The 27,439-nt window shown below is 45.0% G+C and overlaps 2 protein-coding genes across 3 annotated transcripts; both read right to left on the reverse strand.

Moving 5' to 3' along the window:
- Positions 1 to 659: 659 nt before the first annotated feature.
- akap1b (A kinase (PRKA) anchor protein 1b) lies at positions 660 to 22,001 on the reverse strand. Of its 2 annotated transcripts, none has more exons than XM_034678989.1 (11): positions 21,843 to 22,001; positions 9,571 to 11,006; positions 7,574 to 7,698; positions 6,724 to 6,850; positions 6,501 to 6,628; positions 6,143 to 6,320; positions 5,668 to 5,818; positions 5,040 to 5,107; positions 4,836 to 4,909; positions 4,688 to 4,753; positions 660 to 4,571 (listed from the first exon to the last, which is right to left on the reverse strand). In XM_034678989.1, the coding sequence occupies exons 2-11, from the start codon at positions 10,979 to 10,981 to the stop codon at positions 4,509 to 4,511; spliced, it is 2,391 nt and encodes a 796-aa protein (XP_034534880.1). In that variant the 5' UTR covers positions 10,982 to 11,006; positions 21,843 to 22,001; the 3' UTR covers positions 660 to 4,508. The 2 variants fall into 2 exon arrangements, with proteins under 2 accessions (XP_034534880.1, XP_034534881.1); XM_034678990.1 differs by lacking the exon at positions 21,843 to 22,001 and adding an exon at positions 12,751 to 12,866.
- A 1,638-nt stretch (positions 22,002 to 23,639) lies between these two features.
- si:dkey-205h13.2 (mucin-5AC) lies at positions 23,640 to 27,176 on the reverse strand (the record flags this gene model as incomplete). The annotated part of the gene is made up of 7 exons (XM_034678988.1): positions 23,640 to 23,986; positions 24,141 to 24,315; positions 24,418 to 24,527; positions 24,853 to 25,024; positions 25,193 to 25,392; positions 25,645 to 25,816; positions 25,909 to 27,176. Coding segments are annotated over 7 exons (2,194 nt in total), but the record flags the coding sequence as incomplete, so codon positions are not given.
- Between the last annotated feature and the right edge of the window lie 263 nt (positions 27,177 to 27,439).

Consider the following 27,439-nt stretch of genomic DNA (forward strand, 5'->3'; position numbering starts at 1 on the left):
GATAAAACAGTTGTCTGTTAAAGAACATCCTGTTTTGTTTTTGTCTTCCTTGAAGCAGAAATCTCTTAAACATAAAGAGATGAAGTGATTCATGTGTCCTCTGAGGATTGAAACAAATAAAATGATGAACCAGGAGAGATTATCAAACTCAATGTGAGAAACTGCAAAACGTAACACTGGAAATAAAACGTGTGAGATATCTGCAAACTTCAAAGATGTGAATGCATGATACTGTAAGACCAAGACTTGATGCCAGGGAACCAAATTTGAATGCAAGATATTATAAAAGGATGCTCCATGCATGGGGACCAAATGTTAATGTCAGTGAACTCTGTGTCGTGTTTTAAAACTTTGTGGAAATGAAAACTTTCTGCAGGATGGTCAAAGTGATCGTTAGGGAACATACTTGGGGAACTCAAAATCATTTAAAAAAGAAACTTAGAAGAAATAACATCCATGAATCTTTAGAAAAGCCATAACGTTTCTCAGAAGACTTTAGATTTTAAAAGCATTCCTCACATAGAGCGAGCATGTGACCACAGAGACAGATTGTTAACCAGATCTGGTGAGGTGTTAATGATCCTCTGTGATCATGAGAGCAGACCTCACAGAGGACACATGCTGACGGACACGAGGTGAAGAAGAGAGTATACCAAAAACACTTTTAATAACTTTTATTTTTCTCCTAATAGATCTGTACAATCAACAAATCAAACTTAAGATGAGCCTAGCAAAAACTGATCTGTACATGTTAAATGCTTCTGGGCACAAGAACGTCACACCCATTTAAATAATCCAATGATCAAGTCGTCTCTAACTATGCAAACACTTAAAACCAGCCGCACAGCGTGAGCTGAACCGTGAAGGACTGACGGAGGAGGAGGAGGATGAGGAAGAGGAGGATGATCCAGAACAAACCAAACAGAAACAAAAAATAATCATGTTCCCTTTATATCTTTCTCTCCAGTGTTATAGAAAAGTACAGTCAAATATCTTATTTACAGAGCGGACAGAGCTCGATCATCCAGGTGAGGGAGGGACTCTGGTGTTAAAGAGGGCAGAGGGAGATGCTTTTATTCAACATGGATTAAAAAAGAAGGAGCAGACTGGACCACGTGATCCTCCACAGACTATATGGCTACTGATCCAAGTCCAGCACCAACATGAGGACGACTTCCTGCGAGTACTGTCAGAGTTTCCTACACGTGAATAAACCTCCATCAGCTGCCTGAAGCATGTCCACTCAACACCTCACACACCATCCTGAGACACACCACAGAGAGCCTCACCTGTGTGTCACGTACGGCCTCACACTCTCCTTCAGTTCATCATCAAGTTTCCTTATTGCTAATAAACAGTGACTTCATCTCCACTGAAAACACACAAAATCAAACACACAGGTTCATGTGGTGAGAGAGAACTCCTTCACATCGCTGCAGAAATAAAAAGATCTGAATGAGCTTAACGAGACGCTGGGAGGAGGTCAGACTGTGGTAGCAGGTTGTAGTGGTTATTCATGTTAAAAGCTGCAACGAGGAATAACTCAGAGAGGACGATTAACCCAGAACAAACTGATAAACTCTCTTTCTTTACATGTTTTCAGTTTGAGACGTTTCTGTGAGTTTAGTCTCTGATGACAGAAAATAAAACGTCTTGAGGACAGAAGACAGACTGAGACTTTACGGAGTCACTTCAGAGCCTGTAACAGACACTTGGCTGATTCATCAGGAGTCTGTGTTGGATAAATAATAACACATTAGAGTTGATAGGAAACACACCTCATCATTATCAGACAGACTTCTTCACTTTAAACTCAGAAATGAAAACAGAGTCATGACTCTGGGAGGATTTATAAAAATATAACTCGTGTTTCTTAAAACAGCCTGCGGGCTGTCTGGACTTTAATATTGATTATTTAATTTCTATGATGATGGGTTTAGTCGTTACCCTGTTTGTTAAAAAGTCATGTAGTAACACAGATTACATATTCAGTTCATGGTTCAGTCTGCTGCTCTCTCAGAGCTCTGATAATAAAATCTGTGATCTCAAAGTGAAGCTGGAATAACGCTGAGCTCGCTCTGAGTCAGGTCCCTAAAAACACAAACATTTAACGGGTCCAAAATAACTTCAATCCAAATATCAGGACGTGGAGTCAAAGTGAACTCAGAGAGAGAAGAACAGATGAGCTGAAGTTTAAACATCAGGTGAGCACAGACGTAAAGAGGAGCTCCATCTCTCTGTAGTTCAGAGTCTCACTGCTTCCTGATCTGCAACAACTTCAACGATAAAACCTGTTAGCTTCATTTAACAGCTAATGTTAGCCTCCAGCTTACACTTCCTGATTGGATGTTAGCATACTAAAGAAAGCCTTCCTTGCTAATGATGTGTGCTAACATGATAGAGAGGAGTAAGTCAGTCTTAAATCGGCTGTTGGGATTATAGTGATGCTAACAGTTAAAATAAACCTGGCTGCTGACTCATGAGCTAACAAATGCTAAGCTACAAAAGCTAATTTAGCTCTGACCAAACTCCAGGTGCATTAACATTTAAGTTAGCTCATCAGCTAGCATCAGACAACAGCTAATGTTCACGTTCCACCACTTCCTGTACGCTACCGTTAGATTGTTATGGGATATAATGGGAAAACTGTGAGGCATTAAGCTACGATGAGAGCTAGCTAACAGTATGACAGGAAGTGGTTGAATCTTAGCATAAGTTAGCTTAAAACATTTACAATACAGTGTTTCTATGTCATGCCAAGTCTCAGCCGCTTAAGTGGGATAAGATTTAGCCAGCATCGTTAGCAAGGAATGCTTAGCATCCTGACGGATTAGTGAAATCATTAGCTAGGAATGTGCACCTGTAGCTAACCCCACATTTTAATGATACAAATAGCATTATGCTAGCTGAGTGTGATGTTAGCTGAGCACCTGTTAAATTAGTGTAATTATTAGCTACCTAGAGGAATATGAGAACAGCAAGAGAAAGCTAGCATGAAGAGCTCGTAATGTTGACCCTTACTTTTAAACTGTTATGTTAGCATACCCAAGCTAGCTGTTAGCCAACCTTAGCTGTTGTCAGAGGCTAGCAACCATGCTAACACATATTTTTAACTTCAGATTTGTCTATTTTTACAATCTATCGTCTTTTTGGCTGCAGATCAAAGAAGTTGATGATTTCTCTGAAGAGAGAACGTGTGGATGATATCAGGTCGTTATAAATGAAGAGCAGCTGATCTGAAATCTCGATTCTCTCTCTCTGCTCGTCAGTCTGAACTTAAGTGTTTCTCTTTCTTCAAGTCTTCATGACATCTCTCATTCTAACACATCAAACCAACAGGACACATTAACGATTGTATTTTAGTGCAAACCTCGAGCAGCCTCGTTCCCTTCACATGTCTTTAGTTTGTAAGTGATTGATTTTAAAAAGCACTCTGACACTCAGGAGCTTCTGTTCAATGAGTTCATGTTGAGGGAAACACAGCACCTAGTTTAAGACTTCATCCCCATCAGACCTTCCCCACGTTTACAATCTAACGTTAAAGCTGTGAGCTGAGGAGTCTGTGGTGTTTCAGCAGGACTAGAACATGTTAAAGATGCATCCTGCAGGTCTCCATGTCTACAGCTCGTTCCTGTGAATCTGAACTCAAAGAGTCAGAATGAGTCTGCATGAACAGATCTGGTTATAACATAATTAAACGTGGGGAGTCCCTGCAGGGCTGAAGGCTTAAGCGTGTCACTCTGCGTGAAAATAAACCTTCTAAAGTTGATCTTTCATGATTTGTGGGACCTTCTAACAGAATCAGAGTCTAGATGCGTCCCACATGAGCAGAATGAACGTGATGGTCTGTCCCATCCGCCCGGTGTTAGATCATATCTCTCCTCCTGTAAATGTTGTGAGACGTTAGTGTTCCAGTGTGAAAAGCTGCATTCGCTGTGGTCAGTTGTACTTCCTGGTTCCTCGGTGATTCAGTGCAGCATGGAGGAGAAAAGGTAGATTCTCAGTCAGAGCTGGATGGAAAGTCCAGAGAAGTCTCCTCATCCCTCCTTTCAGTCTCTACTGCTTTTCTTCCCCCGTTTCTATGATCCAAAAAAACACCCAAAAACGTGTGTTTGCCTACAGGGCGAGGAGGTGATGGCGTCCTGATGATCCAGGTGAACGCAGGATGATCGGGAGGAAAAAATATCGTTCAACCTTTATTTAGTTACAATATAGATTTTTAAAAAAGAAAACATTTACAAGTACCTCTTCCCGTCTTTCTTTGAGTTCTTTGTCGACATGATCGAGACGGAAGGCTCTTATTTTAAAGCAGGGCCGTGTTCTTCAACGTTTTCTGCCTGCTAACAATTTAATTTCTTTTCAACAGGAAATCGAAGGTGAGGAGCGACAAATCAAAAAGAAGAAAAACAAAAACAATCTTTTTCGATCCAGTGGAGGGGGACCCGGGTCCTGATGGGGGGTAGAGGTGGAGGAGGGTGGAGGGGTGGAGGTCAGAGCATGTGAGGAGTTCAAAACCCGTCCACCCACACACCAAGACCTCGCTCTGCCAATGTGCGGTTCACTGAAACCACCTGCAGAGAAGAGAGGACTCAGGTTACCCACAGAGCAGGACACGGTCTCTTCTGGATCAGGCTTAACCCTGATCCTTTAAAGCGTCAGCTCATACAGAAACAGGTGTTGGACCTACCTCGTCCCCGACCATGTTCCACAAGTGCACCAGAGGGAGGCCTGTGTTGTTGTCGTAGTTTGAGACCTTCAGGGAGACAAAGTGAGAAACAGTCAGTCCTGGATCAGACAGTCTCTCTGGAGGAGATCTGGGAAGAGCTTATTCTCACCTGTGCGAGCAGCGCCACTCCTCGGGTCATCTCCTCCAATGCCGTCGTGGCATCAGCTGAGAATCGATCCTCTCCTGGTGACACATTATAAATCACATTTTATAAAAACCACAGAAGAAGAAGAAGCTGTGCAGGATTGGACAGACACGTGCTGATTTGTTGTACGACTCGTGACACGTGAGTTTTTATTTCCCCGTGTTTTACCTGGAAGTGGAGCGATGTTGTCGAGCAAAACTTCAGCACCTTGGAACGGTAGTGTTACGAAATCAGACCTGCAGAATAAACACAGAATAAACTCTGTTAGAGATTACTGAAGATATACCTCACACACATGGAGTCTGATCCTCTCTGAGCAGGTAAAAGATCAAACATGATGGCATTAAAATACATCTGCAGAGCAATGTTCAAACATCGTCCTCTAGAGGGCAGCATTCTGCACGCTTCCATCAGCAGCTGATAGAAGAACACAGTAAGTTATATCCTGTTAAATGTTGCTGTAGTTAAGATCTTCTGGAGAGGATGATGAGATGTAAAAATTCAGACTTCTATGGTGTGCACACGAGGAGATTTGAATAACTTCAGCAGAGACAGCTTTAAATATGTCTCCAGAGCGGAGCACTGGAGCAGTATAAAGAATTAAACATTTGGATTTTGGACTTCAAATGAAGAAAGATCAGTTTGAAATATGTTTGCATATTAGAGATGATATTTTATGGATGGTTTGCAGGGTGTTATGGTGGAAGACATTTGTCTAATCATCGGAGCTGCATCTTCTGTTTTGGCGCCAGATGTTGTAGAACATAAAACCGACCCTGCAATCTTCGGCTCTCACCTGATCTGTCGTAGCGAGTCGATCTTGACTCTGTCGTAGCCTCCGTAGTCCACGTATCTGATCTCCACCTCGTTTGTTTCTTTGTAGAACGTGATCACCTGAGCTCTCCACCAGGCTCCCTCCACCGCCGGCGCCGCGCAGATCACACCGACTGCACACACAAACACAGATATTTTATCATATATTTGAAGTGTTGTTAATAAGGTAATAAGCTGGTCACAGCTGCAGAAACCTTCTCATCCTTCATGATAAAAAAAGGATTAATCCGTTTTGATTTTCTTTGAACACATTTTAAATCTGATTCTGTCTGAGCATCGATAACTCTCTCTGACGGCGGACTTCTTTAAATGATGACGTCTTCGTTCTCTGTAAGAATCTGTTTACAGTTTGACCTCTGATTACATAGGAGACAAAAACCAGAGTCTTTGGGTCTTTCCTCAGGAAGGACTCGGACACTCGGGGACATGTATCTTACCTTCAGCAGGTGAGGGCAGGGCCGGCGTGCCCGGCTGTGAGTAGCAGAGGAACATCTGCTGGTCCAGGCTCCGCAGAGCATGATAGGTCGGGTGTGTGTGCTGCTGCACGAAGACGTGACCGGCTGACACGATGTTCACCACAATCACCTCGACCGTCACTCCGCTGGGGAGCAGCAGCTGGAGAGACAGAGCACAGACGGGAGCTGAAACGTCTGCTGGAAACTTAATAGAAATGTTCAGAAGCTCCGCCTCCTAAATCCTCTAAAGTCGACCCCTCACAGCAAGGTGAAGTCCTGTCTGCCTGAGACTGAAGTAATAAGAGGAAATAACGCCTGTTTCCAGAGAGCTGCTTCTTACCCAGGACGTCATGGGGAGAGACGGTAACGTGAGGGGAGGAGGAGGAGGTGCATAAAGGTTGGTCAGGTCCAGATCTTTGAACTTCTTTCCTATCAGGGACAAAGCTTTGTCCACCTGCTGCTGTGTACCTGCAGGGAGAGCAAATCAATCAGAGGTCACAGAGTGGATCTGGACTCATGTGAGGACTCAAACAGGAGCTGTAGACCTGCTCCCTCAGACTCACCCTCTATGTGACAGATCTGAAACTCCTGTGTGTAAGGCAGAGTGGAGATGTAGATCTTAGCACCGGAGTTCTGCTTCAGGAAACTCACGTATCTCCCTTGTTTCCCTATTAACCGCCCGACTAGATGCTGCAGAGGAGAGACAGAGACAAAGAGACACGTCAGCATCTCCTCCTGTTACTCACGCTCGATTCAATAACAGATCATTTATGTTCATTCACACAGAATGAAGAAGACCTGAGAGTCTGAACTCCATTCTGTCTGTGTTCACCTTTCACCACCTGAACTCTGTCTCAGCTGAGTCTCAGTTTCACTGTATCGAACATGTCACACTACAGTCTGCTGAAAGCTGGCTTACTGCAGCGCTTTAGAACATTTACAGATGCTACTGTGTGATCTCAGGACATTAAACAAGCTGAAATTAAACATCAGGGTTTTGAGAGCCTGAATTCAGGATCTGTCAGGTCTGTCTGAGAGGAAAGAACTCTTAAATGCACCATCTCTGCTGCAATGTCTTCCTCTAGTTCACAGATTTATACTTTATGAAACAGTAGTTTATGAATGCAGCGGTAAAGTCTGCAGATGATCCTCACTGAGCTTTAGAGAAGAAGAAAACAAGCAGATAACTCCTGAAGAGTAAAACCAGACTTTGATTCTAAACTCAGTGAAGGTGGAAATCTTTGTTCTCCGTCCTTGGACTCTGATCAGCTGATCAACAACGGTCCTATAAATGATTAACCGTTTCCTCTGTGGCCGTTAGAGAAAAACTTCCACCGTAGTGACCTTATTTATACGTCTGTGGGTCGATAACGTGCTGCACCTGTGAGGTTTCATGTTGAGAGTCAGACTCACCTTTGGCACCTCGATTTCCCAGATGACGAGCTCCGAGCTGGAGGAGGCAGCGTGGTTACTCTGACTGTCGCTGACTCCCATCGTACAGCCGCTGTCCACCGAGTCCATACTGTTCACATCAGAGCCTGAGGACACAGAAGACACCTTTACCCGTGACACCTGCAAACCTTACAACCCCCTCCAACACTAACATCTGCAAGTCCTGAAACACCTGCAAATTCCTGCAACACCTGCAAGTCCTGCAACACCTGCAAGTCTTGCAACACCTGCAAGTCCTGCAAGTCTTGCAACACCTGCAAGTCCTGCAACACCTGCAAGTCCTGCAACACATACAAGTCCTGCAACATCTGCAAGTCCTGCAACACCTGCAAGTCCTACAACACCTGCAAGTCTTGCAAGTCCTGCAACATCTGCAAGTCCTGCAACACCTGCAAGTCCTGCAACACCTGCAAGTCTTGCAAGTCCTGCAACATCTGCAAGTCCTGCAACACCTGCAAGTCCTGCAACACCTGCAACACCTGCAAGTCCTGCAACACCTGCAAGTCCTGCAACACATACAAGTCCTGCAACATCTGCAAGTCCTGCAACACCTGCAAGTCCTACAACACCTGCAAGTCCTGCAACACATACAAGTCCTGCAACACCTGCAAGTACTGATACTAGGGCTTTACGATTTTGGAAAATAATCTAATTGCGATTATTTTCCTTAATATTGCAAATGCGATTTAATATGCAATCATTTTTTCAAGGTCCTCTTCTCATGTATTTTTCAACAAACACAAGCAATAAATCAATCTGTGTGATAATAAACAATATCAGATTTATTATACACAAACTGCATCATCATCTTTACATGGAAGTTTCACTGCAACTAGTCACATTTACCTGCAAGAGTTACTGCAAGATCACCTACTGCTGCAGTGTTTAGTGCAAGGCATGACCTCTACCTCCACCTGTACTGATACTACACCTTCAATACTGACTGCAGAACACTGCCTCTCACTGCTAAATGTATTGAAACACTTCACCTGTACCTGCAACATTTACTGCCATGCATCACCCTAACATACAGCTGATCAGATAAATAAATAAAGTGTCAGTATCTGTTGCTCTCTAACACCTCGACCTCTGCTTTCTTCTTCGTTGGTTATCTGACATGATTGGTGAACAGATCACAGGCGAGCAGCAGTCCTCTCATGCTGCACCTGAAGAGGATCAATGAAGAACCTGAAGCGGTTTAATCAGAGAACACCTCACAGACCTCAGACTGAGTCTGCATGTTGGAGGACTGAAACCACAGGACAGCAGAGATAAACAAAGACTGAAGGTTGGAGTCTTTGCCCCGTCTCCTTGGACTTGGACCCGCTGCCCTGTCCTGTAGATCATTTACCTGGTCCACTCTGTGACAGGGGAAGGTCTACAGGTGTGACTTGGGCTGCAGCTGGCCCCCTAACAAGACCACAGAGATGAACACGTTAGATATCACGCCCTGGTTACGTCTGCTTCCAGCCGTCGGATGCTACAAACATCTCTGAAAGCGCCGCTCATTCTGCACACAACAGATTCATTATGTGCAGAATGCAGGTTCAAAACACTAAACCACAGATCAGAACAACTAAACACAAGAATCAGCAGAGGTCCTCTGTTTGCTCAGCTGAGATCCTGACCGGTCTGCACTCTCACCTCTTCACATCTCAACTCAGAGACACGAACAGCTCGACCATCAGCCCGAGATATCATCACAACGATCATTTACAGAGCGAGAGACTCAAAACTACGACATCTATGATTCACTGAAAGCATCAAACTCTCGTCCCTGAAGCTGAAGAAACAAAGTCTCCTCCTCAGAGGAGACACACGTCAGAGTGACACCCGGGTTCAGTGTTTCTCATGTGCAGCATGTGTCCAGGCTCCTTCAGGATCAGGTCACTGTCTGATGATACTCAGAAACATAAATCAAGACTTTAATCAGAGAGAGAAGAGGAATGATGTCTCACCTCCGGACTGATCTGTCTCCACCTCACTCGTCCCGTGCGCTCCGTTCCTCAGTCCCATCCCGTTCAGCCTCTTGGAAATCTCCTCTCCTTCAGGCACCACTGTCTCCTCAGCATTGGACTCCGCCTGTGACGGAGGCTGCGCATCCTCTCTCGTGGACAGGTCCGTCACCTGCAGGACGTCCGTGTGGTTGTCGAACACGCTGTTGAGCAGATCCTCGCTGCTGACACCATCCTCAGAGTGACACGTGCTGCAGGCCGAGTCCTCGGCGAGCAGCTCGTCTCCTCTCAGCTTCATGTGGAGCAGAGACGAGCTCTGAGCCGGCTGGTGCCACAGTTCTCTCTGTGCACTGTGTTTCTGATGACCTCTGACCTCTACGGGCTCCCACACCGCGGCGGGCGAGCAGCCATTAGACATGCCCTGCTCCTGCTTCTCGCTCTGAGGGGGGCCGCTCAGCGGGTGGAGGTGCTCAGCTGTGATTGGCTCCTGTGGGGAGCAAAGTCTGCCACTCCCTGTTCCCTGGCTGCTGGTGATCCCGAGGACCTCCTGGGTGGCTGCCGAGATGACCTCAGTTATGAGTCCAGCCGCCAGTAGCTCCAGATCCAGCTCCTCCGCGTGAACCTGAACGTCCTCGGTGGTCTCCGACGAGGGGGCGCAGGAGTCCTGGACGGGGGTGAGTGCCGTGGAGGCCAGGGACAGGAAGGGGAAGTTGGGCGTGCTGGTCAGGATGTGAGGGTTGAAATCCTGCGCTAAAGGCGGGGTCTCCAGGGAGTCGGCCTCTGACGGGGTCGCTCTCTGGACTTTGGCGGGGGTGACGGTGCAGACCAGCATCTCCTCCTGTGTGACTGCAGAGCCGTGGTGCTTGGCGACCTCGCCCTCCGGCTCCGGCCGCTCTGCGTCCGACAGCGGGCATGAGTGTGAGACTTTGGTAGACTGGCAGGCTAGAACCACGTCCTCTGCCGGGGTCAAGGTGAGATCCTGGACCCTGTGCGTCTCGTGCTCTGTTAGCGAGCTTCTCTTCAGGTCTTTGTGGTCCCTGGGTGAGCCCTGCAGGATGTGGTCTTCCTCTCCAGCTGAGGTCTGAGAGGAGAGGAGGAGGATGTGTCCGAGCTGAGGAGCAGCAGCCTCTGATCTATGCGTCTCTTCACTGCATTGTGTTCTCTGTGTCCCGTCCTGAGCGGGTCTGTGGGCAGAGCTTACTGTGTCGGTTGAGGCGCCGTCTGCGCCTTTCTCCACCAGCCCGTTGCTGCCCTCCGTCGGAGATGACCTCGCGCCGATCCCAGTGGGAGCTCCTTCCGGACCGTCATGGCAGACGAGCCGGTCTTTCTTCCGTGAGACGTACCACCACCAGCCGATCAGTGCGAGGACTCCGGGCAGCGTGTACGGGACGACAGAGCGAAACCTCAGCGGCATTTCCTCAGGACGCTAACAGCTACACCTGTATCAGGGACAGAGAGAGACCTGCATCAGGGACAGAGAGATACCTACATCAGGGACAGAGAGAGACCTACATCAGGGACAGAGAGAGACCTACATCAGGGACAGAGAGAGACCTGCATCAAGGACAGAGAGAGACCTACATCAGGGACAGAGAGAGACCTACATCAGGGACAGAGAGAGACCTACATCAGGGACAGAGAGAGATGTGAATCAGGGACAGAGGGAGATGTGAATCAGGGACAGAGAGAGATGTGAATCAGGGACAGGACAGAGAGAGACCTGCATCAGGGACAGGACAGAGAGAGACCTGCATCAGGGACAGGACAGAGAGAGACCTGCATCAGGGACAGGACAGAGAGAGACCTGCATCAGGGACAGGACAGAGAGAGACCTGCATCAGGGACAGAGATAGACCTGCATCAGGGACAGAGAGTGGCCTGCATCAGGGACAGAGAGAGGGAGACCTGCATCAGGGACAGAGAGAGACCTGCATCAGGGACAGAGAGGGAGACCTGCATCAGGGACAGAGAGAGGGGGACCTGCATCAGGGACAAGACAGAGAGAGACGTGCATCAGGGACAGAGAGAGACGTGCATCAGGGACAGGACAGAGAGAGACCTGCATTAGGGACAGGATAGAAAGAGACATGCATCAGGGACAGGACAGAGAGAGACCTGCATCAGGGACAGGACAGAGAGAGAGACCTGCATCAGGGACAGAGAGAGATGTGAATCAGGGACAGGACAGAGAGGGAGACCTGCATCAGGGACAGGACAGAGAGAATCTTGCATCAGGGACAGATCTACTGACTCTGATCCTTCATATCAGGGCAACAAAAAGGAAGAAGTTGAAGCCTCCTCAGAGCCTCCCCTGTTTTTAACTGCTGGTTAAGAAACATTCAACACATCTGAGTTTAACTTTTTCAATCATCACTGATGATCTGCTGGAGTCTGAACAAACCCCCTCTAAATAACTCTCAGTGTGTTAAATACTCTGCTGTTCATGCAGTAGACTCAGGGTGAGATTGAGCTTTCTATATCTGATACCTAATCCAATACTGACTCCAATCCTGCAACTGGCCCAAAGATGAACCCTCTGCAGCAGAGACCATCACATGCACACGCGCACAGAGACCAACGCGCGCACACACACACACGCGCGCACACACGCACACACACGGGCCCAAACACACCAAAAGAACAAAATAACCCCAGCTGTTAATTATGATGATTCCCTGACACCGTGATGGAAGAATAACACACTGAAGAATAACGTTTCACTTTGACTCTCAGCTGACTGAAGTAATGTGCTCTGTGTTTGAGCTAACAGCTACAAGCTAAGCTACAGGTGCAGCTGTTTTTGATGCACATATCGTGAATAGGGTGTTCCTAAACATTGATACTATGACATATCGCGATATTTCGTCTTGCCATACGTTATCGATACACTGGCGCTAATCATAGATATTTAAACAATAAACATACAGCTGTTCCAAACAGATTCTCTCACTAAAGCCTGCTACAATTTAGATTTACAGAGTCACTACTTCAAGCCTCCACATGATGGCGCTTAGCATGAATAAGAGTGGGTGCTGTGGTAGAGTACTCTTTGAAAGGAAATAAAAAGAAGAAGAAAAAGAAAATGGTGCAAGACGGAGGATTAGCAGCAGAGAGAAACGCCCACTTGGACTTTTACTATACCAACAATGGAACAACACATGATAAAGAGTTTGCAGAGCTTACCGTGGAGGAGAGGACGGGTCACGACACTAATGCTAACATTTCTGTGAGCTAGCTGTGCTACAGCTGGCAATGTGCCACTTTGCGAATTGCTCCATAAACAAAAGTGAAAGTTAAAAAATGCAGTCGCAACGGTGAACTCTAAGTGACCCAGTAACATGCTGTCTGCATATCGTTGGCATGGAGACAAGTCGCGGTATACATGTGCTGACCAAGCGGCAACCTCCGGTCTCAAACTATGAAGCCCATGAGGAAGTGTTATAAACTGCAATACATCAAGAATCCTCTTGAGGCTGGCTGCAGAAACACCAGAAACCACATAGACATGAATGGGAAAGAGACGATCTTTGCAGCATTAATAAACATGTTTACAGCCTGGTTCAAAAAACAGCATGGCCCTATGAAGCTAATCTCTCTATCAGCACACACTGTACAGGGGTGAATTTTTTTCTAACGTGACGGTTCAGAAGATATTAAGATTTCAAGTTTTTGCCCAAATAAGGACATGACTGACGTGACTCCCGGTCGGGAACACATAGCTGTTGGCTAGGAGGCTCACACTACGTCACACTCTGCCTGGTTGAGTTCAGCATTTCCAATATGGCTGCTGCCGTTGATTGGCTTCCAAACAGCTCTCAGGAACAGATGGGTGACATCACGGATACTACGTCCATTATTTATACAGTCTATGGTGCTAACCCGACCAAAACATATAGTGAAGGAATAACAGTTCAATGGCCACAAATAGGCAGCCGGTGGGCACATTAGACCATATGTGCAGTAGTTACTTTGTTCTACTTGGCTGTCGTTCATGTGAAATTAATTGACAATGTTTGGTTATTCCTGTGAAATGGATTCAGTGTAGTCAATACATTCTGAACTTCTTCAGTGACACAGATACCGGGATGTATCGTGGATGATATTTCTTGCAATATGTGGATTATCACAGAATCGCTGTATCGTGATAGTATCGTTATCGTTGGTAAAATATTGTGATATCGTATCGCGAGGGACCTGGTGATACCCAGCCCTAATCGTGAACATGGACGTCACCAACAAGCCTCCAGCATGACAACAGACAGGACTCGTGATGTTTGAGACCAATGAATCCATCTTTACTTCAGGTTGATTCAAACAGAGGTCATGATAAAATGGCTGCATGCTAGAGGTCAGCTCTCAAAAGGGTTAAACTCTGCTGCGTGAACATGTCTCTCGGAGTGCTTCATGATTCAACAGATTAAAAATAATCTGAGTAGGAAGACGAACAAAGAGCCGAAGTCACACAGACACAAACAGATCCTCTGATATCTCAGAACCCAGAGAGGACAGCCTCTAGAACAGCAAGAACAGCGAGGACTCCCTGAGTGTGTGTGTGTGTGTGTGTGTGTGTGTGTGTGTGTGTGTGTGTGTGTGTGTGTGTGTGTGTGTGTGTTAAAAAAAGGTTATGTGCACATGCCTTTCCTTAACAGACCTGCACAGAACGCATCACATGTCATCGACGTGACTCAGCCACAACCTGCCATGCTGCATGACCCGGCTCGCTCTTCCAGCTGCTCCATGCTTCAAATACATACATCTGTGTGTGTGTGTGTGTGTGTGTGTGTGTGTGTGTGTGTGTGTGTGTGTGTGTGTGTGTGAGTGTGTGTGCGTGTGTGTGCGTGTCCGTGTGTGTGTGTGTGTGTTTCAGGAAAGGAAGCACTGTGAACGAGGACTTCTGACCTCTCCGGCGTCTGACACTCCCACCTGCTCCACGTAATCAGCTGTCGCTCTGCAGGATGGAGGCTCAGCCCGGGACAGCTTCCAACCACAGACTGAGGGAGAGATCCGAGACCTGCAGTCTATCTGACGACCAGCAGAAAATGCTTAAAACAAGAAACCCTGATATTAAAATAAGAAGCCAATGCGGAATTGTTGAAACCTGCAGTTCCTTGAGCGTCCACTAGAGGCAGGCTACAAAAACACCAGAAACCACATACACACCCATAGAAAGCAGCTCATTTCTCTCTCAGCACACACTGTATGGGGGAATTTATTATAACTCGTTATTCTTGAAGATATTAAACTAGGGCTGAACGATTTTGGAAAATAATCTAATTGCGATTATTTTCCTTAATATTGCGATTTAATATGCGACTATTTTTTCAAGGTCCTCTTCTCATGTATTTTTCAACAAACACAAGCAATAAATCAATCTGTATAATAAACAATATCATACTGAATTGTTCTTTCTTATTGGCCAGGCTTATGTTAAGATAAATAAACCATCTTTCATATTAATTCATTTGCCTTTATCTACTTCAATTACAGTTGTAAACTTACTGAAGACTTTGACTTGCAGTCTTGTAAGTGTTCACCACAACTACTCAACAAAATTCTGCCAAACAAGTGTTTGAAGTTTAAAGCATGTTTGGATGTGAATCAGCTGACTGAAGATGAGCGGAGACGCTCAGCTGGGGGCTGAGGCGGAGTGACAGGTCTCTATTTTCTCCGTCTGTCAGACTGATTCTGACCCTGTTGTGCTCCCGGCTGACACCTGACCACATAAACATGCTATTTTTCTCAATAAGAACCAGTAGACAGAAAACTGGACACTGTGAGTCTGAAATATGATTCTGTTCAGTTGTCCTGTTGCAGTAAATCCACATGTTGTCTGGGTCTTCACTGACTCTGTGTCTGTGGAGATTATTCATAAGCCTGCTCCACATGTTGATATTCAGTGTGTTGATTATTTTGTACGCCTCAACATGATCGGTTCTTCTGCTGAGGTCATTTTTAAAGACGTCAACAACAAAACAACAAATCCAAACTTAGCGTGGCTGAAGTTGTTTTCTTCATCCCCCTCTCGCACGTGTCTCGTTCTTCTGAGATTTTTGGCCGTCGGCAAATCAGCTGAAAGGTGCATTACCTACGGCCACCTACTGCATGCTATCACGTGAGGTTGCGTCTGTGTACTTGACACTTCATCATTATTTCTTTTAATCGCAGCCTTTACGATTTGAAAATTGCATTCTATTACATTGCTATGTCGGTTAAACTAACGAGTTTTGCCCAAATAAGGGCGTGGCTGACTTGATTGACAGGCAGGAACACTGTAGCTGTTAGCGAGGAGGCTTAAGGCCAGCCTCTTAACGTCACACTAGCTCCACAGAAGTTAGGTTGAGTTCAGCGTTTCCAATATGGCCGACGATCGGCTTCATAACAGCGCTTCAGGGACAGATGGGGGACGTCACGGAGGCAAACATGTTAATACAGGATATGAGCCTTTTACCTCTCTCCCTAAACGTCATAAAGGAAGGGAGAGGGTCACAAGGATCGGGAGACGCCACTGGCTAAGATAGTCCTGTTTATCTGACGTCCTTTGACTTACAGAGTCCTTTATCGACCTAAACCTGATGCTAACAGAATACAGTTTATAAAAATAAGCATCAGTGAGAGAAAAGGTGTAAAAATGGGAGACATGAGCACTGAAGCCATGACAGAGCTGAAGAGTGTTTCGAGCAGGAAGGATTCAGGAGAGTCAGACTGACTTTAAAGGAGAAGTTAAATATGACAGAGTTCATCTAAACCTTCTTCTTCTCCTCTAAGATGTGAACTCATTTAAAATCCATATTAACAGATCAGACATGAGAGGAACATGTCCGTCTCCTTCTCTCCTGGAGCAGGAGTCGTGCTGCTGACGATGAGAGATCAGCGTTGGTCGGACTGAGAGAGACTCTTTAGTTTGTACGTTGTTTAAGACTACTCTGTGTTTAAAGACCGGCCGGCTGCAGAGTCCTGATTCACGAGGCTGCGGTCCTCACCTTTAATAATTTAAAGCCTTGAAGACTGAGTGAGAGAGGTGAGAAAGACGACACCGAGCACACATCAGGCTGAGAACATGTCTGACGGTTTAGAGAGAGGATCTAGTGTCAGAGGATTTCACACAATATAAACTAAAGACTTCTTTTCTTTAAAACAAACATGAATCTGGGAACTGTTTGATATCTGCTAACTCTGAAGGTTCTCCTGGTGTCACATTACTGCAGGGCTCACAGTGCAGGAAGAGTCTGAGAAATATCCAGTGTGCGATGAGTTAAATAAAGAACCTTTATTTCTGTTTGGAGACAATAAGCTTGACGATAAGACGAATGATTGATTCAGATCAGTCTTTGGTTTCATTCATTTAAAGCGTCTAAACAAACCGCTGCTAACAGCTTCCTGTACGAGAGGATGAGAGCTCTGACAGCTGATAAGTCTGATAGCTTCACACTGCTCTGTGCTCTCAGAGATGAATGAGTGAGTGATCGATGAAACAGCCCTCACACGTTCATAAACTTCTGTTTTAGGTCCTTCGTGCACAGTGATGTCGAAGAACTTCTTGTAAAGAAGTCGAGAACAAAACAAACTTTCTGGAGATGCATTCAGACCGACTCTGACGTCTGAGGTCACATGCACACAGTGGCCCGTGTCTGAGGTCCTGGATTATCTAGTTCTGCTTCAGGAGCCGGTATGCAGAGACCAGAGAGAGCGAGAGACACATCTGAAGTTACTCAATCCAGATATGAGCATGCTGTCTTAGGAAAGGTTCAGGATGTAGCCAGGAGCGTTAACTGCAGTAACGTTCCATCGTCATCACTGACCTGATGAAACTAGACATGCATGGCAAAGCTCTGCAAAGGTACAAGATGATCAGATAGAAAGATAAATCCCAACATGATAAAGTGAGGGATCAGAAACGCCTCTTAAAAGGTAAAGTGCAGATTGCTGTTGTTGGCAGCGCTGAGAGAAGAGACGCAGAGACTCAGACTGGAGGAGAGATCTGTAAAGAGCTGCACATTCATCAAAACCATCAGGATGCCAAAGGAAATGTTGATTTAGCAGATTTAAAGTCCCAAGAGGTCAGAGCGTCACTGTGAGCAGCTCGGTGCGCAGCCTCACCACCACACTGCTGACCGAGCTGCTAGCGCTCTCTCCACGCTCAGGGTGAACACCGACTGTAGCGCAGGTTTCCTCTGAAGCTAGCATGTTTATAAAACCAGGAGGTTCTCGATCTAAAGGAAACAAAAGTCAACACGTAGAGAAAACAACCTAAAGAGACGAGGGAGAGTGAGGGAGAGGACAAGAGAGACCGCTGAGGCGAGAAGTTTAGTCTGTCAAATCTGCAGATGAGTGAGTACAGAAGAGATCAGGTAGATGTTTCATAGCAAGCAGAGCGTGCATTATGATACTATTCTCTGAGTAAGTCAGGTCAGTCGGGATGAGGTATTACAGTCTTCAGTGTTATTCTGAATCTAAAGTAATGTTCCTGAGACAGAGGGTGAGGCAGCTTAATGTCAGCTCCTGGTTCATATGAGAGTCAAGACCTACACAAACTGTGCAGAGAACTTCTTTAGGGACATTTTATTTTGAGCAAAAGCTTTGAGAAAATATAAACGCTGGTTGAAGCGTGTCCTGTGTGGAGATTTGTTGCTCAGTCTGATAAAAACATGAAGGTTATAATATTTACCTGTAGCGTTCTGCTACTTTTATCTATCTCTGCTAAAAAAAAAAGTCTTAAAATGAATGAGAGATAACTGAAGAAAACTGTCACTGAACCAGGGGCGTCGCCAGACCCCCTTTACTGGGGCATGTGCTGCAGTATAAATGAGCTGTGCCCCAGTATCAGGGGCGGACTGGCAATCGGAAGTAAAGGAAAAGACTTTAGGAGCAGTTGTTAATGTGTTGCATCCACTGCATTGTTTCCCATACATTCATTCATTCCTAAACAAGTGAAGTCCCACTATCCCCAGCACTGCTTTGGGTTAAAAAAAAAAGCATCATTAAATTCACAATGGTTTGAAAGCTTTCCCTGGTTATAACATTCTGTAAATAGAGATGCAGCTTTTTGTTTCTCATGTAGGATGTTTGGTAAACACATGAAACATGACACATTTGTGAGCACTGGTTTCACTAACTAGAAAAAAAGCTCTGGATGTCTTTAGAGGGCACGAGAAAACACCTGCCCATAAAAAGTGTGTGTGTGTGTGTGTGTGTGTGTGTGTGTGTGTGTGTGTGTGGGGAAGGGGAAATAGTAGGGGACCTGTGCCCCAGCAGAGCTTTATGCCTAGCAACACCCCTGCACTGAACAGAAACATGTTGGACTCAGCTCCAAACACTTCCACATACTATCAGCTGCAATTCACCTTCAGATACAGAACCAACACCTGAGGCCTGTCCACACCTGCACACACACTTAGACCGTGCAGCCTGCACACACACTTAGACCGTGCAGCCTGCACACACGTTCCTATGAAATGGTGGCACATGCACACACACACACACTCAAATATACACACACACACACACACATATACACACACACTCACATATATACACACACACTCACATATACACTCACATATACACACACACACTCACATATACACTCACATATACACACACACGTGTATTCACCTTGGGCAAGGTTACAACAGAAGTAAGAAGCTGTCAAACTAACACAGATCCTCCTCCCAGGTCAGCCTGCTGGTCTTCATACTGACCTTACAGCACTCATTGAGACTGTGACCTTGGTGTTCAGAGAGCAGGGGAGTGGTCAGGCTGTATTTACATGTTGCAGACTTCACTACACTGAAGCTAAGCTGCTTTCATAAAGGCTGCACAAAGCTGAGCTGACAAACTGCCTCCTCTCTCCTGTATTACCGGAAACATGTTACAGGTGTGAGCCGAACTGTACCAGGACTCTCTTTTACGGCAGAGTTACCGTAAAGCATCCTGTGATCAGTCTCTGTGAAGCATGCCGAGCAGAAGGAGCTAAAAATGTCTTATTTCTGAATCAACCCTGGTGGAGATTTAACACGGGACATCCTGTGTTTAATTAAAGATCACTGTGTATATGACAGCTGCTAATCTTCAGTTAAAACAGCCCAATAAACCTTAAATACTCCTGCACAGGGATGACAGGTGCACTCACCGGGTCAGGTGCTGAGATGGACTAGAATCAGAAAGGCAACTTTCTTAGAGACTTAACCTAAGCCCGAGCATCTCCAGGAGCATCGAGCTAATAATACCTCCAATGTGACTCCGTGTGGCCATCATAAATAATCCCAGTGGCCTTGTCTGGTCTCCACACCAGCTGAAACACACCAGCTGAAACACTCCGAGAGTTCTCCCACAGCTAACATCAGATACAGACGTGGAGCTAGCAAAGACACAGACCGCATTATAACAGACCACACAGAGAGCCTCCGTCACTCTGCTCTCTCACCTGTCCCTACACTAACACATGCCATTACAGCACACCTGCGACAGCACGCTGAGACTCAGGGAGAGTAAATGCAGTAAATTAGCATCCATTCAAGTTAAAGGAACTTATTCTAAACGTTCCTCTTTGTTGCTGCTTTAAAGGCCGAATTCATCCAAACATACCAAACAATGACATAAGATCATTTATACACAAATAAAATGCATTTTGGTTCCACAATATAATGAAAACTGTTCACTGACACATTTAAACATGGAGCCTGGTGTAGCTTTGTCCGGAGCGGAATACGGTGTTATGTGAAGTTGAGCTGCTGAGTCGAACATGCTCCCTCAGGGAGGGTCGATATTAGAACTCACATTATTTTATACAAATATCATAAAAACAAACTTCTGTATAACACACTGCTGTATTAATATCTGAAGGGGAAGACGTGCTAACATCCTCCGTCAAATAATGCTCCAGGTAGTGCCAAACCATAGTGCCAAACGCGCTGTACTGTAGCTCTGAGCATGCGTACAACAGCTCGGTAGCACATCTCGATAGGAAGCACTATTCACCAGAACACCGGCCGGTCTCAGAAGTGGTAGTGGCATACGGTGCATTCATGTGTTGTGGGAATAATCGGAAAAATGAATATCCCGTTTAAACATTAACATTAACGCCAGATTAATTCAGAGTGGCTGCTCAGAAAGTCAGAAGATGAAGACACTCGAGGGGCCGGATAGAAAAATTGTCTCTGTGGTTAAAACGTTTTGTTAATTCGCGTGTTGCTCACCAATTTGGCTTTCTAATAACTGTTTAAATGTATATCTGTAGCTTTTATTTTCAATACACATAGAACTACTTATAGTACTTCTGAGCAATGATATAATATATGTGTATTTGAAGGCTCTGTGTTTGGACCATGGCTTGGACCGAAAGCTTAAATCGGAAGAACGACTCAATTCAGGAAACTAGACCATCCGAGGAGCACGTGAACGCAGCATCCAGCATGGCTCGTTAGGAGGCCGCAGAGCGTGAACAGAGAGAGGTTAGCAGGCTAGCTCAGATTAGACTCATTCTAACATGTTCCAATCACAATGTCATCAAACAGCAGACTCACTTTCTCACCCCAGGCCTGCAGACCCTGTTCCCGGCCTGGAGACTCTGTCCCCGGCCTGGAGACTCTGTCCCCGGCCTGGAGACTCTGTCCCCGGCCTGGAGACCCTGTCCCCGGCCTGGAGACCCTGTCCCCGGCCTGGAGACTCTGTCCCCGAGCTGCTTACATAATGAATCCTAGAGTTTAACTGTAAGTCACAGACCAGCATCATGCTGGCATCACCCTGAACGCATCAACACGGAGCACTGCGGGCCTGAGCCGGACTGACGCAGGGACCAGGTTAAAGGACCTGCAGAGATCTGCTGTCCTACACGGGCCGCAGACCTTCACGTTAGCTTGCTAGCCGGCCTGCACACAGTCCCTGCTTTATGCCTCCATGCCTTCATACCTGCTCACATTAAACACACCTGGAGCTGCTGTGAGTCAGAGAGGCGAGCAGAGAGGAGGAATTAGGCTAATCTAAGTTACACAACAGGAGCAGCTAGCTGAGTGTGTGGGGATGTGTAGGCTAGTTGTTCAATGACATGGGATTACAGCCCTCAGACAGATTCCCTGTAATCTGCACTCAGTCTGCACACACTCATGTTAATGTCACTGAAAGGTTTTCACACCCTGCATGTGCTGCAGCTCTGCGTGGATCTGAACTCGCTGTGTGAACATGATGTAGATGCTATCTGCGTGCACGGCTGTCCCCTCCACGCTGTCCCCTCCACGCTGTTACCTCCACGCTGCTCCCTCCCTCCGTTTGGTACTTACAGGATTTTTGGGTCCTCGGTGCCGCCACGATGAGAGCAATACTGGCAATGTGAGATTTTCAAATGTGTCCCTGTGAAAAGTCAGTCTCTCCTCCCCACGTGTTGACCGACTACCACCAGTCTAAAAAAAACACAGACTAAACAGCTGGTGAAATCTCGCGATACTTGGGCCTGGTCTCGCGTTAACTGAGAATGCAGATAAGTTAGAGAGGCTGTATCACACACAGGCTGTTACTTTCACCTGATACAGGTAATAATAATAGTAATAATAATCATAATCATAATTATAATCATAATAATGATGATATTACATCTTTTTTTAATTCCTTATTTATTTTTTGTTTAGATTCTCATTTAATTTTAATGTATTTTCCACAATATTTTAGATTTAACACTTTACATCATCAGGACATTAGATTACTATATTTTAAAAAATCTGCTATTAACATGTAATATAATACAAACACATAATAATACGTATTTATTTATTTTTCTTATTTCTCTATCATTTTCCTTTCTTTCGATTAGTTTTGTAAAGAAATAATAATGTTGAATTGTCTGGATTCAACACACTCACCAACCACCTCAGGACTGAACCCCGCTGCACCACTAACTGCACTTTCCATCCTATACATTCATTCATACCGCGCACACTGTGAAATGTACATACTGTAAATAATGTAAATCTCCTATAATCACTTTGCACTACTGTACATACTGTATAGTCTAATACTATATACCTTAACCATAGTCTTAGCCTGTACATACCTGTAGCAACAGTCAACAGTCACTTATGTAGATACATATTATATTATATTTATTCATACCTCTCTATATTCTGTATTATTTCTATTATTTAGATTACTGCTAAAGCAATTCTGGTTACATGCAATCTATATGTCATTGCTTGTACCTGTGACATGCCCAATGACAACAAATTGAATCTAATCTTGATGTGTCTAGATAGCTGCACTCTCTCTAATGTCCAGCAGGGGGCAACTCCTCAAGATGTTAAATCAGTCTGATTGTATATCACTCTATGAGTAATGTTCCTCCTCCTCCTCAGCTGATGTGTTCCCTCAGTAAACTCTAATGAGTTTATGGTCTCAGTCTGTAGTTTCTTCTTCAACACAGCGTGATGTTCATGTATTATTGATGGTGCCTTCAGAGTCACAGAGAGCAGAGACCTTCAGTGCTGAGAAATGAAGCCAATGCAAAGGCTGACTGTCAAACCCAAGGACACTGCAGTGAATATTAAAAACAAGTCCAAATATTTATGTCCTTTACAAGGACGTGTCCAGAGAGGTGGCCAGCAGAGGCCTGGGCCCTTCTTTAAACCTGATTGGCCGCCCCTGGTGTCACTCCGGTATCCTGAACTTTTAATTGGTGTTTGCCTGACAGAGGCGGAGCCCAAGTGTTTTGTTATACTGAAGCTGAAAAACTACAGATGTTGGTGTGAATCTAACATTCCTGGTCGTTAGTGCTGTTGATAGGCAATCATCATTAGTGATCATTAAACAGTCTGAGGTGTTAGTTTGATGCTTTTGGATTAAAACATTGAGTTTAAACCTTCTCTGACAGGCTTTGTTTAAATGTATCAGAGGAGATTGGCTACACAAAAAGACACATGAACATATTTTAAATTTTTATTATTGTTAGATGGAAGTTAAACAAGTGCCATACATGAAAAAGAGATAAATCAATACTTTCCACCACTCATTTAAAAAATAAAGTTAGTAATTTTGAAAAAAGCAGAAAAAGCAAAAAGCAAAGAAAGAAAGAATCTGATGATGTTTATAACTCAATCTGTTTTCAGATTATTATTTCACTCTTAAATTCTGAACCTTTAATGAGAATAACTGATGATTCTGAAGGTTATGCAAAAATAAATGAATGTAATGTTTGATGCATTCTCACGATTAATCATAACTTCATTGATTCAATAAATTTTGTGGCTTGTTAGAAATAATTAGTCAAGATTAAATTATGTTGTAAAGTAAAAGTTGAGAGAGTTCCTCTTCAGTTTTCCCATGAGTCGAGGTTTTACATTATTGGCATGGGCATCCAAAGCGCACTTTGTAGTCTCTGCAGCGGCCTCTGTGCTGGTCTTTGTTGCGACATTTGAATCCTTCAGTTGGACTGTAGCTGAAAAAAGAGTTTTGAAACAGTTAGAGAAGATTTGGTGGAATCTCTGAGGACATTTTTGATGCAAATCTTCATGTCACAGCTGCAGATGTTACTCAGAAACCTTGCCGTCTTTAAACACATTGTGGGTGCAGATATTTAGTCTGAGGCTTACGTGTGGAATGACTGCCCGGTGGAGATGGCTGTGGCGTTTGTGTCGGTCGTAACAACGTCGATGTAGAGAGGACGGTCACAAATGACTCCTGGATTCTCTTTTTTCAGGTCTTGGAGGAGCTCCCGGTCCCCGAAACCACTAGGATTGTCCCGGTCAAACCAAATAGTCCAACACACTGACCAGAACACAAAGGAAATTAATAAATGAGCAAAAGAGCAAAACGATTTCTATCAACAGCTTGAGATCAGACAGATGTTTGAAGATGGCTCATTTTTACCTTGTTGACTGCAGAAGTTAGATGGGCACATGAAGCGAACACGATAATCTTGACACGTGCCTTGAGCCTGGGCGGAGTTTTTACAGATGAATCCTGTGTTTACATCAGCTCTGGAGGAAGAAACAACAATTACCATTAAAAAAAGGAGATTCAGTAATTCTTGTTTTTATGTACAACATAAAAAAGATCAGGTGAGGCAGAAACATAAAACTAAAAGATGATCAGAAGCCTCTTTTACAAATGAGCTCCGGTGCTGCATGCACTCATCAGCTCATCTTGACTGCACTCAGACGTTTCACAGTGGGCTGCAGGAAAAAGTCACTTTAAAGTCTGGTGAACAGAATTTAGCTGTTTACATTTCCACACATGTAATGCATAAACACAGAAGCATGGTTTCTTTAACAAATATATGGAGCTAGTTAGTCCAACACTTACACTTCAATCACATCTCCTGTCGCAGCAGCACTGAGTCCGGCTGTAGTTTGGACCTCAATCTGAAGTGGTTTATTGCAGATCTTTGCTGGGTTTTCATACTGCAGAACACTCAGGATCTCCAGGTCTCCGATTCCACTGGGATTGTCTCGATCAAACCAGCCAGTCCAGCAGTCTGAAAAGGTCAGCAAGGATGCAACAACTAAATTACATCAACTTAGAGACCAGGCAGGCTTTTCCCTTGTTTTTGAAAGCTGACTGTGGTTGGATTCAGTATTTATCCCAGCATGATTATGTAACAAACATTAATCATCAAAAGATTCCGGCACCATGGGTCGCTTACCAGTATTTGTGTGAGAGCTGTTTGTCTGCTGGTTGTTTTCTGGTGCTTTGGTTGACAGGTTCGTGGTTGTTTCACGGGTTGGACGATTTCCATTCTCACTGCAGAAGTCGGCTGGGCACATGAAACGAACACGGTAGTCCTGACAGGGGCCCTGTGTCTGGTCTGAGTTCATACAGATGAATCCTTTGGCTGTGTCATCTCTGCAGCAGGAGGAGAAGAAGTTCAATCAGGAAACTATCAAACTGATTTAGAGTTACTCAGGTGGCAAAAAATTCAAGTTCAAATCATAAATATTCAAGCAATTTACAGGGATGACACTTTGTGACATAAGCCCACCTAGAACATGAAACCTACCAGGTGGAGCAGGTCAGAGGGGAATCAAATAATCAAGCACTTTAGAGACAAGTTAGACAAACATGATTCTTTACAATCCAGACATCTAAAATACTTACGCTTCAATCAAATCTCCTGTCACAGAAACACTAAGTCCAGCTGTAGTTTGGACCTCAATCTGAAGTGGTTTATTGCAGATCTTCCCTGGGTTTTTATATTGCAGATAACTCAGGATCTCCTGGTCTCCATTTCCACTGGGATTGTCCTGGTCAAACCAGTCTGTCCAGCATTCTAAACCCAAAACAAAGAAAGGGGGAACTTAATCACATATAAAATCAAGAAAATGAATTCATGGTAAAGGTAAAGTATAGAGTGCTGCTTACGAGTATTTCTGAAACGAGAGTTCCTGGACGGGTTTCGGGTTGTTTTATTTGTTGGAAGGACTGTTGCTTCTTTTTTTAAAGATGACAGAATGCTGGTTGTAGTCAGGGTTGTTTTGGTGGTTGGTGGGCTGCTGGTTGTCCCCTTGGCAGATGGGCACTTGTTTGTTTTGAGGGTTGTATTGGTGGTTGGTGGGCTGCTGGTTGTCCCCTTGGTGGAAGGGCACTTGTTTGTTTTGAGGGTTGTATTGGTGGTTGGTGGGCTGCTGGTTGTCCCCTTGGCAGATGGGCACTTGTTTCTTTTGAGGGTTGTATTGGTGGTTGGTGGGCTGCTGGTCCTCCCCTTGGTGGAAGGGCACTTGTTTGTTTTGAGGGTTGTATTGGTGGTTGGTGGGCTGCTGGTTGTCCCCTTGATGGAAGGGCACTTGTTTGTTTTGAGGGTTGTATTGGTGGTTGGTGGGCTGCTGGTCCTCCCCTTGATGGACGGGCACTTGTTTGTTTTGAGGGTTGTATTGGTGGTTGGTGGGCTGCTGGTTGTCCCCTTGGCAGACGGGCACTTGTTTGTTTTGAGGGTAGTTTTGGTGGTTGGTGGACTGTTGGTTGTCTCCTTGGCGGATGGGCAGTTGTTTCCTTTGAGGGTTGTATTGGTGGTTGGTGGGCTGCTGGTTGTTCCCTTGGCAGACGGGCACTTGTTTATTTTGAGGGTTGTTTTGGTGGTTGGTGGGCTGCTGGTTGTTCCCTTGCTGGATGGGCACTTGTTTGTTTTGAGGGTTGTTTTGGTGGTTGGTGGGCTGCTGGTTGTTCCCTTGGCAGACGGGCACTTGTTTATTTTGAGGGTAGTTTTGGTGGTTGGTGGGCTGCTGGTTATTCCCTTGGGTGATTGGCACTTGTCTGTTTCGAGGGTTGTATTGGTGGTTGGTGGACTGCTGTTTTTTCCCTTGATGGATGGGCACTTGTTTGTTTTGAGGGTTGTTTTGGTGGTTGGTGGACTGCTGGTTTGTTCTTGGTCAGGAAGACCACTAGGTGTTTTAATGGTAGTCTTGACAGTAGATACAATTGGTGTTGATGGAGGGGTTGTCAATGCAGTTAATGGGACTGTAGCTTTTGATGGGGTTGATTTAAAAACTGATGAGCTCAGTGTTGATTTGATAAACACTTTACTGGAACTGAGGGTAACTGAGGAAGAGTTACTGGTTGTTTGGATAGTAACACTTGTAGTTTGAGTACTTGTTGTTGTTGTTCTTCTTCTTGTTGTCTCAGTTGTTGGTAAACTGGTTGTGGGTTGACTTGTTTTGATGGTTGGTTGGCTTGTTGTTGTTGTTGTTGTTGTTGCCTCAGTTGTTGGTGCACTGGTTGTGGGTTGAGTTGTTTTGATGGTTGTTGGGCTTGTTGTTGTTGTTGTTGCCTCAGTTGTTGGTGTACTGGTTGTGGCTTGAGTTGTTTTGATGGTTGTTGGGATTGTTGTTGTTGTTGTTGCCTCAGTTGTTGGTGCACTGGTTGTGGGTTGAGTTGTTTTGATGGTTGTTGGGCTTGT

The sequence above is a fragment of the Notolabrus celidotus genome, unplaced genomic scaffold (assembly GCF_009762535.1).
Source record: "Notolabrus celidotus isolate fNotCel1 unplaced genomic scaffold, fNotCel1.pri scaffold_282_arrow_ctg1, whole genome shotgun sequence".
NCBI lineage: Eukaryota > Metazoa > Chordata > Actinopteri > Labriformes > Labridae > Notolabrus > Notolabrus celidotus.

What these genes read in the sequence shown, in the direction of transcription:
- akap1b (XM_034678989.1), bottom strand. Translation starts at nt 10,981, where the DNA reads ATGCCGCTGAGGTTTCGCTCTGTCGTCCCGTACACGCTGCCCGGAGTC. An exon ending in GGAGACAGATCAGTCCGGAG is followed by an intron (nt 7,699 to 9,570) that starts GTGAGACATCAT and finishes CTGTGTCCTCAG; the next exon opens with GCTCTGATGTGAACAGTATG. An exon ending in CAACATCGCTCCACTTCCAG is followed by an intron (nt 4,910 to 5,039) that starts GTAAAACACGGG and finishes ATGTGTCACCAG; the next exon opens with GAGAGGATCGATTCTCAGCT.